The 14,417-nt window shown below is 42.7% G+C and overlaps 1 protein-coding gene across 2 annotated transcripts in view; it reads right to left on the reverse strand.

Annotated features, from left to right (window-relative positions):
• Positions 1 to 14,417, reverse strand: part of JHY (junctional cadherin complex regulator) — a 66,582-nt gene that overhangs the window by 28,477 nt on the left and 23,688 nt on the right. Inside the window, exon 4 of one of the 2 annotated variants that reach the window (XM_029209004.1) lies at positions 2,592 to 2,705. The exons of the other annotated variant lie outside the window; for it this stretch is intronic. Coding sequence (XP_029064837.1) covers positions 2,592 to 2,705 — 114 coding nt within the window. The remainder of the gene's footprint in view (positions 1 to 2,591; positions 2,706 to 14,417) is intronic. 2 annotated transcript variants of the gene reach the window in all.

Consider the following 14,417-nt stretch of genomic DNA (forward strand, 5'->3'; position numbering starts at 1 on the left):
TTTGCCCTTTAGCTACTGAACTCCAGGTAATACTCAGGACAGGCTAGATTGCCCTGCATTTTTACACCTCTGCTCCCATTCGTCTACTTGGCATATTTTGACTCATCCTTCTAGGGGCAGCTCAGGTGCTCTCTCTTTTCAGGAAGCTTTTCCTGTCTTTTTAGGGCAGAATTAGGTGCTCTTTTAGTTACACTAAAAGAAAGAATTAAATTATACCTACTTTTATATCACTGCATTATAATGATTACATAACTGTTTTCCCACTACCAAAAGTTTTAAGCTCCTTGAGGGTAGGAATCATTTTTTTTTTTTTTAAAGGATCTTTTGTCAAGTTTTATTTACTTTTCTGAAGAGTTTTTTTTTTAAAAAAAAAACATGTCTTTTGGGCTAGTCACCTAAAAGCTAGTGGTTGGAATATAGTAGGTACTCAATAAATATTTGTTGTCTGAATTATTTTGATTTCACGTAAAGGTATTTCTTAGTAGTGAGTTACTCATTGTTAGAGTAAGTTTTCTGAGGGATATGCAGATTCTTTGAAAATCATCTTTCAAGAAAAAGATTTCAAATGAGGCCCATTTTCACTTGAGATTCACTAAATGACCTTTAAATGGTTTTTTTAATCAACCATTAAATATTGAGATCAGCTTTGGGTAAAGCAATGTGCTAGGAGGTGGAGAGGAATACAATGCTAAGGTTCAAGGAGCTTATCGTGTAGTTGGTACAAAAGAAACACAGGCAACAGCTAATGAGACAATGGCCGAATAGGATTAAACCCTGGCGGAGTGGTCCCAGCCACAGGCACACCAGGACGGGGTGGGAGAGGCAGGAGGGGGACCACAGAGAAGCCATCTGAGCTGGGTAGTTGAAGAGGAGAAAAGAAGTCAGCCTGGAGGTTTGTATACTGAGTGCCCCGCCAGCATGCAGGACGCGCAGCGAACACCTAACAAATCCTTTCCGAATAAAGAAAGGGAAACATCCCTTTGGCTGCTCGGTCTTGCTGTCATTTAGATGCAAGAGTCTTAAGATGCTTTGCTCCTTATTGCCTTTCCTCAGGAGTGGGTTAGAAACAAATGAGTCTTGTACCCTCAGAGATGAAACAGTATCCTTTTTGCTTTCTTCTGATTTTCTTCTGTACGAAGTTTCTTACTGTCTCTGCCTAGGGCCATGCCATGCGTTAAGCACCGTGATTTTACCTTGATTATTTTATCATTGGCCGAGACTCCTAGTGACAAGTGTGAAAGCTAGAGTTTGCAAGAATCCTACATGCTTCAACTGTGTTTCCTATAGTAATTTAAGTAACTAGAGATAAAGGATCATAGATTTATAGCATTTTGCAGCTGGGATGGACCTTGTAGTTCATTTCGGCCAATGCTTTGTTTAAGAAAAAAGAAACTTAAGGCTCAGGGGAAGCTGAGATTTGCCCAAGTCACTCATTGAGTAAATGGCAGGTCAGGGCCCAGAGCTCCCTGTCTTCTGACCCAGTCCTTTACCCACAACACGTAACAAGCCTTAAGGCGTTTCCTTTGTCCCCTCGATCCTGTTGGCCGAGCTGCCTAGGCTCTCCATCAGGTCCGGTAGGAGACCCTGTCTTCTGGGTCCACTTCTAGGAGACATTTGTCCCCATCCTCCCAACTTCTGGGTGTGGCCTCCCTGGCATCAGCTTTCAGGAAGCTTCAGGTGAACGGCTGTTTTCATTTCTTTCTTTCTTTCTTTCTGTTTTTTTTTTTTTTTTGGCAACTCTAAGAGTAGCCTGGAGGCTACTGCAGAGGCAAAAAGATGATTTGAGCTGTCCCTCTTTTCTAACTTTTCTGAAACTGGAATGAATTTTATTCTTCTTCTTATTACTTTTCCGCTGTACATAGTTTTAACTAATGACGTCAACAGGCCCTACAGGCTGGGTGATTTCAAAGGGCTTTATCCCTTACGAAGCAGGTATAAAGCCCGGTACAAGAGCAACTGCCCCATGTAACAATATACACTGGATTGAGAACACATCAGCTGCTAGAACTGTTCTTGATTCTTCTAGAAAAACAATCAGTGGGGACGGTTTCATAAAAATCTTCCCTGAAACCATATTGTGATTTCAAAGTAGTAAACCCATGGCCAAAAAAAGGGATGTCATCACGCTAAATTACTAGGTAGTAGGCGTTTATGTTCTGCAGACGAGGCCTCAGTGAGGCTCTGGGGATTCCCACCCATTTTTAGGGACCATATCCCCCATCACCTAGGGATACTGTATGACTGATAACTCCAAAAGGAGACAGACTTGGGAGCAGCACAGTATTGGACAGTATTCTGGAACTGTGATTTTTTTTTCCTGCCTGTATTTTCTCCATGCCATTCCTCTGAATGTTTGAAGAGTGATATGATGATTTTTCTCTAGGAAATAGAACGCCGGGAAAGTGGGTAGGGTTGGCTAGCTGAGCAAGTAATGACCCATCTGGGCAGAAGGCAGTCTCACCCATCAGAAGGTGGGTAGCTATTCTCAGGCATAAGAATAAACCCTTAAGTGATAAGATGTCAGTCACAAACATCACTTAGATCCAGCAGTAACCCTTGAAACACACTTAAAATTCAATCTAGCAGGTGACCTTTAGCTGTTGGGCTTTTTGATGCCATTTGTCTTCAGGGTCGATAGTGACATTTCCAGTCTCTCTGGTGTTCTGAATAGACGTCTTGTCAGTTACTCTGACGGGGTAGGAGATCTAAGGGGGTAAAACATATACAGCACGTTAACTGGATTCATTTTAGTCTTATGGCCATGGGGCTCGAGTCTGTACTCTAGAAAGAGGTCCTGCAGGGTTACATTTTATTTATAGTTCATTTCAAGGATTCATCTCAGTCCTTAGGTATCTGGATTATTCCCAAGGAAAATGGGAATAAACAATGTTTTCTCTTGCAGGGATGATGTGAGAATTGGTGTGTTGAGGTCAAACTACTAATTATTGGGTTGGCCAAAAAATTCGTTCCGTAAGATTATGGGAAAAACCCGAATGAATTTTTTGGCCAACCCAATACTTTAAATGCTCAATACATACTCAGGGGACCTGATTTTCGAACAGTTATCTGAGCCAGACGCTGCAACTAATGTTTAAGTATACCAAACAAATTATGAAATAACACTATACCCCAAGATGATGATAAGAACAACAAAAATAACTAATATACATTGAATGCTCATGATAGCTGTCCTAAGCACTTCGTATACATTAGTTAATTCTCACAACAGTCTTACCAGGTATGTACCTTTTATTATCCCCTTTTTGCAAATGACAAAACTGAGGAACAGAGAGGTTAAGTAACTTGCCCAGAATCAACAGCTAGTAAGCAGAGGAGCCAGGCAGTCTAACTCCGGAGACTGTACATTTAGCGATTTTGCTAAATTAACTCACTTATTGGAAATATCATCTTTGACTTGCAGACTTTGTAGTTTTGACACCCCATAAATTGGAATGATGTAGGTTAGTGGTGCTCAACTTTAGAAAGATATTAGAATAACCTAGGAAGCTTTTAAAAGTTAATGTTCTGGTCCCATCCCAGATCAATTAAATCAGAAGCTCTGGGGGTGGCCCCAGATAAAAGTCTCGTACTTTAAAAGCTCCCCAGGTGGGTCTAACCTGAAGACAGGTTTGGGAGCCAGTGATGAAGGCAGCTGTGTGGGATTTCGGTCCCCAAATTATTGATGGATTTAGGTCCCCAAATTATTGATGGATTTAAGTCCCCAAATTATTGATGGATTTAGGTCCCCAAATTATTGATGGATTTAGGTCCCCAAATTATGGAGGCTCTCATTAGCTACCTGTTTTAAGTCAAGGAATTAGATTGTCTTCTGTGCTATACGGAATTCTAGCCACCAGGTAGCATTTCAGAAAGCAAACTTAAAGTTCTGCGATAGTAATGTTGGCAAAGATTCTGGCGGTAATTATCCAGTACACCCTCTATCAACAACGTCTACCCAGTACACCTGGTAGACGTTCCTCCCCTCACTGCCTAATCACTTGCCCCTTCTCCAGGCAGGAGTTATCTGCTTGTCACTATTCGCATAGGTTTAAAGATCTTGACAGAGAAAGAAGGAACAAGGTGGCTTGTGAACAGTTCCTTTCTGTGGGAGACCTGGTCCTTTCAAACACTCCCTGAAGTAAAATGTTAGACCTTTGAATCTCTGTTGTATCAGTGATAAACATTATTTTCCATCCTCCAGAAACCTAAATGCTATAAGGCTCTTCCTTATAAGAGCAGTGATAGGTCTGTCTGTAATTTCTATCCCTCTGCCCTTTGAAATAACGTAGAATAAGTCAATCCCTCTGTCGGAAAACAGCCCTAAACTGGTAGAACCTAAGATGCCTTCCCCAAGCCTTCTCTTATATAGAAGACTTCTCAAGATGTCTTTGTCATTCCTCCTGGGAAAGATTATTCATATGGGGTCCTGTGGCCACCCTGCTTTGTCACCTGCAAGATGCTGGTCTCCCCATTTCTAAACTGATGTCCTTAATTTTAAAATTTAGATTCAGGATTTGATACTTGTTTTGTTAAATTTCCCCTGGTGGGCTGTGTGGCGTGAGAAGTAGCAAGGTGGAACGCTGGAAAGAGCATGGGGTTTAGAATCTGTTATGGCTGGGTTTAAATTCTCCCTTTGCTGCTGACTTTTTATGCAGACTAGTATTCAATGCAGAAAGAGGCAAAAATACTTGTTAAATATTAACTAGTAAGCAGGCATTTGACAGTGAAGATAACCTCATTCCTTACCACTCAAGGTGGCTTCTCTGACACAAGAAAGACAATTTGTTCCTTTTGTTTTGGGTGTAACCCCCTCTCTCCCTGAATGCCTCCCTATCACAATTGCCCTACTAATATATACAAATAAGGGAAATAGTGTGAAAGTTTCAGTACTTAAAGGATCTGAAAATGGGAAAAAATGAAAATATAACTTTTTCCATGTTTGAATTCTCACCGCTAATACAAGGTACAAAATGTACTGTTGGATCATGGCAATTTTTAAATGACAGACGGAAGTAATGAACAGGTTTTGAGTGATTACCTACTCTGCAAACGGAAAACTTCACAATACCGTGGAACAGTTTAACTTGTGCTGAGATGGAAAGTTTGGAGTTGTAAATGCTATAAATGCCCAAGGTCAGGAACCACTTCTCGTGTTTCCATCTCTCAGTCCCTCACTGGTTCCAGAAACATGGGATGACGGTAAAAGTATTAGATTTCACAGCTTCTGTCATCATTTGCTCAAAGGCTTCGGTCCCTTACTGCCATGACGTTAAACAGATACACAACTCATTTAAAAGAAAAATCACCTCCATCCTGGAGGAGAAATGAAGGTCGGGGCAGGAAAAGAAATCTAAACAGGCTGCCGAAGCAGGCGAGGAAATCCTCCTTTTTTAAACGTCAAACACGCAATGTCTTGGACAAGCTGGAGCCTGGGAGAAGTTGGGTTTATTCCCAGATCTGCCACTAGGGGGTTTGATTCCGGCTTTTGTAAAGGGGACTTAGTTAATTTGGTTTTTCACTGGTGATATTCATTGTTTGATTAACAACGATGGGATCCCTTATGGAGCTCTGATAAAAATTTTACAGATGAAAAATACATTGTCCTACACTTCCTTCCCCAGAGAACATAGGATGTATAATACTTCCATCCACAGGCTGTTTTGGTAGAACTTGGTGTCTGAATCACTCCACTGAGTCTCTGAGTGAGTAAAACATACTTCTACATTATCTCTTTGAAAGTGGAATGGGACACAACCTCTGCTAGCTATTTCTTTTTTCTTCCTTGGTGAACCATTCTATTAATACCAATCAAATCGAGAAAATGATCAAATGAAATTGATTTTGAGCATCGTAAGCTGTGTAATGTCTATTCTGTTAAATTGGGGCCATAATTGCTTCTCCACTGAAAAGATACAACAAAGACAGCAATCATGGCATGTCATTATCCCAGACTAGAAAACCGGCCTTTGCTGGGAGGACTTCAAAGGCTTGTGGTTCTCGAATTGCATTTGCTGCTATTGTCGGAGCGCAGGCAATCTTGATTAGGTGTTTACACTGAGGTAAGGCGCAGAGCGGAGCGCCTGAGTGCCTGGGTCTAGAGCCATTAAAAAATTGTACATTATGTCCCTGGCTTTGAAGTGAGGGTTTATATGTAGGAGAGCAACTCAGATTGCGTACAGCTGAGCTACATTGGGCAGCTACTTCTCTCTCAAAGAAACTCATCAGGTTCTTGGAGAATCAGCGCCACAAAAAAAGTTGATGCTTTTCCAAGAGCTGTATGTGAGTCACTGTGTGTCCGCAGAGACACACACTGAAACATGTTTAAATAGAATATCACTGTGTGGTCCTGCAGTCGCAGGAGGTTCGGGTCCTTTTTTCCTCTCTATTGTTTTCTGTTAATAACCTTGTGTTTAGATGTCCTGGGGAGTCTCTCATTAATTTATTCGGTCCCTTGTTGTTCTCATTCCTTGATGGTGTTAACAACGAGCGTATATCCCAGTTAAAATAGGCCAGAGAGTCCTAATTTTCTAAATGTGGTACTTGCTTGCCATCATTCCAGCACAGCTGTTACTGAATCCCTCTCTTTGGGGCGTAATCAGCGGACTCAGTTGATGTTTCTCTGTTAACTTGGCTAATGAGTGATCTGCAGTCTTAACTGTGCTATTTCTAATACACTTTGCTCTGTGTCAGTCTGCACCTGCTAAGATCAATGGTACTGCCCCCTGTATTGACAAACGGCCAGCAGAAGGGGTGGAGGCACGGCAACACAGAGAGCCTGCCACGGTCAGGCTCCAACACGGGGGATTTAGTACAGCTGTTTGAATTATCTGGGGATTTGTGTTAATTATTCAGCTATTTAGAGACAAGACACCTGAAACCTGAAATGTTTGGCTCTGCCTGGCCACCTTCTCCATCCCATAGAACACTTCGTAATGTGTCACATTTAGCACGTACGGGCTCAGGAAGGAATTGATGACACTGACACCTCTGGATATAGTGTTTTTACATTCATTTTCCAGAGAAGATACTTGAGCTTTTAACAACCCCAAACTAATTATGCCAGTCCCCTCCTTTAAAATCCTTTGATGCTTTTACATTGCCCTTACCTTTTAAGGTTTATAAGGCCCTACATCCTCTCCTCTTCAGCCTCCCCTCCCTGCTCTCTTTAGACTGTACTTTTTCAGGTCTGCTGTTGGGCCACACGCTCTGGGTCCACACACAGGGCCATTCTTTGACTGGAAAGTCCCCTTTACCTCACTTATTCTGACCAATCCCATTCGCTGTTCTAGCCTTGGCTGAAATATAGTTAGCCTGCCCTGATACCCTGGAGGAGGTTATAACAGAGGCACCCGAGCTCACGGCCCTAGTGCTCTGTCCTTTCCCTTGTGTGACAAGTTTCACCCTGGTCATTATGTTTGTCTGGCCTCTAGATGTTAAGTCCCATGAGGGCAGGAAAAGTAGGGACTCCGTGCTGGACTGTTCGGCTCCAGAGGCGCTATTCCCATGAGCTACGTGGTGGTTCTGGATGTGCCTGGCGCATATGTGCTCAATAAATGTTACTGAGTGAGAAGATCAATCTACATTGCTCACTGGACGCCCCGTTTACATCAGAACACATCTAATCTAGCGTTTATCTGGCTAGATCTGTGGTTTATATTAAAGCCTGGAGGCTATCAGCAAAACAAGGTGGAAGCTAGGATCCCATCTCTGTTCTTTCCCTCGCTGGTTCGGCCCCAGGCCCAATGGCCCTTCAGCACTTCAGCCCTCGGAATTTGTTGTTCCCTTTTCCAAGGAAGCCCTCTCTTCAAACATTTGCCTGGCGGTTTCTCCCACCTCCTCTGTGATCCATTTATAGTTGTAACCCCGCTCCCAGCATCCCCTCTCCCTCTGCTGTGCTTCATTTCTCTCCTCACCATTACATCACCTACTAGTACGCTGATGATCTGTTTTGTCTATTGTCTGTCTCCTCCTAATAGAAAGTTAGCCCCACGAAGGCTGGGATTTTTGTCTGCTTTGTTCACGGATGTATTCCAAGTACTTAGGACAATGCCTGACACATAATAAGCTCTTAATAATTATATGCAAATGAACGAAGCAATCAGCCATTTTCAAGAACGCGAAAGAGATTTTTAGGAATGTGTCTGAACTTCCCGTTAACACAACTCAGAATATTGTAGGTGTGACCTCTGGTTGGTCACAGGATTCAAACTGCTCCATCACTAAAATCCTTCAGTGATTCCATGTCATGTAGAGGAAAGGCCTAACTCTCCAGCACAGTAGGCTAAAACTTGAGCATGTATCAGAATCAGTTAGAGGGCTTGTTGAAACACAGAGGTGAAGGCCTCACCCCAGAGTTTCTGACTCAGGAGATCTGGGCTGGGGCCCGAGAATTTTCATTTCTAATGAGTTGCCAGGCGGTTCTGATGCTGCTGGTCCGGGGACCACATCCTGAGAGCCCCCGCTTTAAAATGACACACAGGGGCCTACATGAAAGGCCCATGCCCATTTCTCTAGCCTAAATACGCACACGCCCATCCTCATGATCTAGTCATGCACAACACGGAAGTTCTCCTTAACTAACTTGCTAGATTAAGTAACACTCTCCAGTCCTTTCTTAAGATAGTGGGCCAAATGCTCATGGCTGGTCAGCTACTCTGTGGTATGCCTTGGTATGTCTATTTCTACTAGTTGAGTTATATAGTTACCAAGAGTCTTTTATGAGTGTTCTCAAACCTGTCTATTCCTATTGTACGTGTTGTTAAAATTATGAACTTTCTTTTTAAAGGTTAGATCATCTGGAGATATCTGAGCGTGAATAGAGAGTTGTTGTTTCCATGAAAAAATAAGTTAAATAATTTAGAATGTTCCTAGGGGAACAGTCACAAAAATCTAGAAAGATTATGATCTTAGCTCGTTTCTAAACACTTTTTAAGTTTTTACGTTGCTTTCAAGAAATCGGGGGCTTCCCTGGTGGCGCAGTGGTTGAGAGTCTGCCTGCCGATGCAGGGGACACGGGTTCGTGCCCCGGTCCTGGAAGATCCCACATGCCACGGAGCGGCTGCGCCCGTGAGCCGTGGCCGCTGAGCCTGCGCGTCCGGAGCCTGTGCTCCGCAACGGGAGAGGCCACAGCAGTGAGAGGCCCGCGTAGCGCAAAAAAAAAAAAGAAAAAAAAGAAATCGGAAGTGAACACCATAGATCTTTCAAACTGACGTGAGAAAGATAATACAAAACTGTAGTCCATAGAATATACACTGACAGGAAGGCCCGGCCCCTCAGTAAAAGGTTGGTGAATTAATGTGTATTTATATACTTTAAGTGAAAGTAAAGTACTTAAGGTCATCGTTTGTCACATCTGCTTTAACCACTTTACTTGATTAACTGACCAACTGCCAGGTCATGACCAGCACCGAAGTGCTTCCTCCTGTACCCACAGGTCTCTACTTAAACAGTGTCCTTTCTCACCCTCATGCCATCCCATATGCTCTCTCTGCCTGTGGTAACTTTGCTGTCCACCTCCACCTGTTACTTTCTACTTCTCCCTAAAGAGTCAGTTCAATGACTGCCTCTTCCGTGAAGCCCTCTCTGACTTCCCCAGACAGACTTGGGTGCTTCTTCTTCTGGGTTCCTTTGGGGCCAGACATGTATCCAGGACAGCAGTTATCACTTGGTTCTGACTGTTTACATGTCTGCTTCCCACTTGGCCAGAAGCTCCTGAAGAGCGTATACACTGACAGCAGTTTATAAAATGACCACAGGATCGTAGCATCTGGGGGAATTTGGTAAAGAGGCAAAGAATGGCTCCCATCACCATAGCTCTCGACTTCACTGCACAACAGTGTACTATGGCCTGGGTTAGACAGCACAGAATTATCACGTTCTCCAGGCACATTTTGGACACCTATCCTTAGACATGATTAATTCTGTTCAAGTTCTGGTTTTTGAAAGGGCGTGCTTCAGTTATGGGGAAAGTTTTCTTTCCATGGATCCCTCCTCAGTAATGTCGAATTAGTGAAGTGTCACTCTACAGATCAGATAAATAAGTGCCGAATAGTGCATACAAGAAAGATGCCTTAAGAAACTTCTTGTACTGAAAAACCATAAAGTTCAATTTAAATTATGCTGTCATAAGTAAGTGTTCTTGTTGTGGTTGCACAGGGCAAAATAAAAAACAAAAGGTCATCAATGAACATACCCAGAGTACCTACTCCGTAGAAGCATATTTCTAATGAGTATAATATGAGATATGGGACTCAAAAACACCATCAGACTAGAGGAATTCTATAAAAAAGAATTCTGTGTTTCTAACCAAACATAATTAGAAAAAGATGATCGTAATTTAAATAAAGGTAAAGTTTAATTTTATAGACAACCAAAAGTTTCACAAACCATGAAATTTAAAACCATGGAAAAGGAGAGTGTCACATCACTTCGATATTAATCTTATCCAATAGGAGACTAATTTCAAATCAAATGTTCAATAATAAATATAACATATTTATACAGGGCTATATGACTATGCAAAGTGTTCACATACAGCATCTTATTTGGGCATCTCAATAATCCTGGGTCTGTAGAAGAAGGCAAACATTTGTAACCTCACTCTGATGGGGAAAAACAAAGCTCAGCAAGGTTTTTTTGTATTTACCAAAGGTAATAATTGGCTCTAATAATAACGGGGCTCAAATCTGGTCTTTCAATGCCAAATTCCATTATTTAAGTCAAGAGCACAAGCTCGTTAGTCTTTTTTATTTTTTCATTTTGAAAGTGGTAAAATTCGGAACCCCCCCAAAACTATTTAAAAATCACATTCCTTCATCAAAGATGTAGAAAGTGCTTACTGTATGCCAGGCTCTCGGAGTTCAGAGATGAGCCTTTAGGAGCTCAGAGTCATGTAAAGACATACAGACACGTACACTAAACAGTGCAGTGTGGTGTTATGGATTCTACAGTGGATGTTCAAGGATGAGGGAGGAACTCAGAGAGTCTTCATAAAGATAGGGGACTTTGAGTTGAATCTCAGAAGGAGGCTGAGATTTTCCCGAGCAAACAAGACAGGGAAAAGTAATCCATCAGCCTGGACAGAGGCCCAGGGGAAACACTGGGTTCTGGGAGCTGTGAGTTCCCGGAGTACGACTGGAGCATAGGATGCAACGGAGGAGTGACAAAGGATGAGGCTAAAATGGCAGGAAGGAGCCAGGTCACAAAGGGCCTCGAGTACCACTCTGAGAGTCAGAATTTTATCTTGAAATCAACAGGGCCTCTCATTAAGCAGGAGATTGATATGATCAGATTTGTATCTAAGAAGAACATTTGTGAAGGAAGTGGAGAAGATAGATTTGAAAGAGTTATGATGTGAAATTGCACTTCAAAACCAAAGTGTCAAATATTCATATGTTCCTTATCACCAAGTGTAAATATTTGAAATACAACTGAGACCAAAGGCAACTATTAAAGAAATATTGCCAACAAGTTGGGTACAAGACTGTAGGGTCCTATAATCCATGGGGCAGTGTTTGATTGACTGGGGACCCTCAGGAGACGGCATGGTGAGTGTGAGGTGTGTCCACCCCCGTTGTGTACAGTCTTTTGGGAGTCACATCATAGAATGGGCTGCAAGAGCCTACAGATGTTATTCTTTTGACAACACTCTGTTCTTATTCTAGCTGCAGTCACGTCCCTTTCATTTTGAGACACTGTAGCCTGAAAAAGAAAAAAAGCTGCTCAGGAGAACCTATTCCCGGGGTGGATTCCTTTCTCGTGGCTTAAGGGATGACCAGTGGTAATAACAGCTTCCCTTCACTGAGTGTCTGCCACGTGTCAGGAGCTTTGTATAAGCTCTTCCAATAGCCCTCCAAGGCAGAAATGGACCCCATACAATAGATGAAGAAGATAAGGTTTGAAGAGTCACTTGCTCAAATATCTAGTTGGTGGTACCACCTAGTACACAGAAAAGCCAGCATTTAACCCATGATAGTCTGACTCCCAAACCAGTGTTCTGTTTCAGTTTCATCTCTTCTCCCACTATATTGTGTTGCCCCCTAGGAGAGAATGCTGCTTCCAAGGCTGGGGTCCCAGGGCTTACACAGTCTTTTCTTTTTCATCCATTCACGTCTCAACTCAAATGATATCTCCTCAGAGAGCCCTTCCCCAAGTACCTCGCTAAACATCCCAGTTACACCCTGCTCATTACTTTATTAAAGAAAGTTGATTCAGTATCCTTTGAGATGTTTATCCCTTCCTGAAGTTATTTTGTTACATGTTTCCTGTCACCTGACTGGATGTAAGTCCCTTGAAGGCCGGGCTCTGCATGTCTTGTTTTCTGTTACATCCCTAGCACTAAGAAGAGTACCTAGCACGCACTGTTGCTCAATAAATGCTTGTTGGCTGAGTTACCTGCTGCCCCAGCAACAGTCTCAAAGATGTGCTGATGCTCAGAATGGGTAGTGGATTCTATATAGGACTTTATATTGTTTAGAAGGCCATAGCTAATTGAATAACCTTTCTATATGCACACTGCAAAGTATCTGTAATTTCTTTAAGAAATTTCAAGGAAAAAACCAGAATAACATGTATAAAGCACTTACTGCTCCTTTCTGAGTCTGTACTAAGTCTCGCCTTCATCAGCCTTCAAAGTCACATTAGAATCAAGATAGAAAGGTAGCTCAGGACTTCCCTGGTGGCGCAGTGGATAAGAATCCGCCTGCCAATGCAGGGGACACAGGTTCGAGCCCTGGTCCAGGAAGATCCCACGTGCCGCGGAGCAACTAAGCCCGTGTGCCACAACTACTGAGCCTGTGCTCTACAGCCACGAACCACAACTATTGAGACCACGTGCCACAACTACTGAAGCCCACATGCCTAGAGCCCGTACTCCGCAACAAGAGAAGCCACCGCAATGAGAAGCCCGCACACCGCAATGAAGAGTTGCCCCCGCTCACCACAACTAGAGAAAGCCTGCAGGCAGCAACGAAGGCCCAAACACAGCCAAAAACAACAACAAAAAAAGGTAGCTCATTGTTGAAGAGACAATTTCCTTTAATGGTAGATCATAAATTGACTCAAATTCTAGTGAGTTTCAGACAAATACTTATGGTTATGAGACAAATCATAAATAAAAGTGAGCACTGAATATTCACCAGCAAAGTTATCGGCCGACTGTGATACTTATGTGCCGTCTAGCGTGTGTTGGTTTTTACATCAGTTCCTTGCCTCACACATCATGTGACTAAGATTTTGCAATGTATTCAAACGTGATTTTTCCAGTGCATTTTAATGTGAGATTAACAGATCTATGAAAAATGGTGAAATGATTGTGGAGAGATTGAATTTAAAAATTAGTGGTTCTACTCTGAGCCATTATTTTCAAGCAAAAGTGCAATTCAGGTGACCCTGAGCAATCAGGGGGGTGTAAAGTTACCAGGGTTCCTACAAAACACTGTACATTCTAAACACATAGGCATGGTTCAAAACTAAGAGATATGGAAAGGTATAAAGTGAAAAGTTCTGCTCCCACCCTACTCCCCCTCCACCCTCTTACAATTAACCACCTATGTATCTTTTCTCACTTTTTTTTTTTTTTTTTTTTTTTGGTCACCGGGCCCCCCCCATTTCGAGGACAAGGGCCCGGGGTGGCTGGGCTCGGGGGCCTTGGCTCCCGGGCCTTGCCGCTCCATCTTTTCCCCCTTTTTTTTTTTTTTTTTTTTTGTGGTACACGGGCCTCTCACATTGCAGAGCACAGGCTCCGGATGCGTAGGCTCAGCGGCCATGGCTCTTGGGCCCAGCCGCTCCGCGGCATGTGGAATCTTCCCGGACCGGGGCACGAACCTGTGTCCCCTGCATCAGCAGGCGGACTCTCAACCACTGCGCCACCAGGGAAGCCCTACTACAGCCATCTTACAGAAAACACAGAACAAACCTTTTGGCCAATCCAATAGTTCCCTGTGCTATACAGTAGGACCTTGTTGTTTATTTTATATATAGTAGTTGGTATCTGGTAATCCTAAACTCCTAATTTATCCCTCTCCCACCCCCTTTCCCCTTTGGTAACCATAAGTTTGTTTGCTGTGTCCGTGAGTCTGTTTCCATAAATAAGTTCATTTGTGTCACATTTTAGATTTCACATATAAGTGATATCATATGGTATTTGTCTTTCTGTTTCTGGCTTACTTCACTCAGTATGATAATCTCTAGTTGTATCATGTTGCTGCAAATGTGGCATTATTCTGTTCTTTTTTATGGCTGAGCAGTATTTCATTGTATATATTGTATTACCTCTTCCTTATCCATTCATCTGTCGATGAAGATTGTTTCCATGTCTCGGCTATTGTGAATAGTGCTGCTGTGAAAGTAGGGGTGCATGTATCTTTTTGAATTATAGTTTTGTCTGGATATATGCCCAGGAGTGGGATTGCTGGAAC

This window comes from Monodon monoceros, unplaced genomic scaffold, assembly GCF_005190385.1.
Source record: "Monodon monoceros isolate NGI ecotype Baffin Bay Population unplaced genomic scaffold, NGI_Narwhal_1 Super_Scaffold_7, whole genome shotgun sequence".
NCBI classification, from domain to species: Eukaryota; Metazoa; Chordata; class Mammalia; order Artiodactyla; family Monodontidae; genus Monodon; species Monodon monoceros.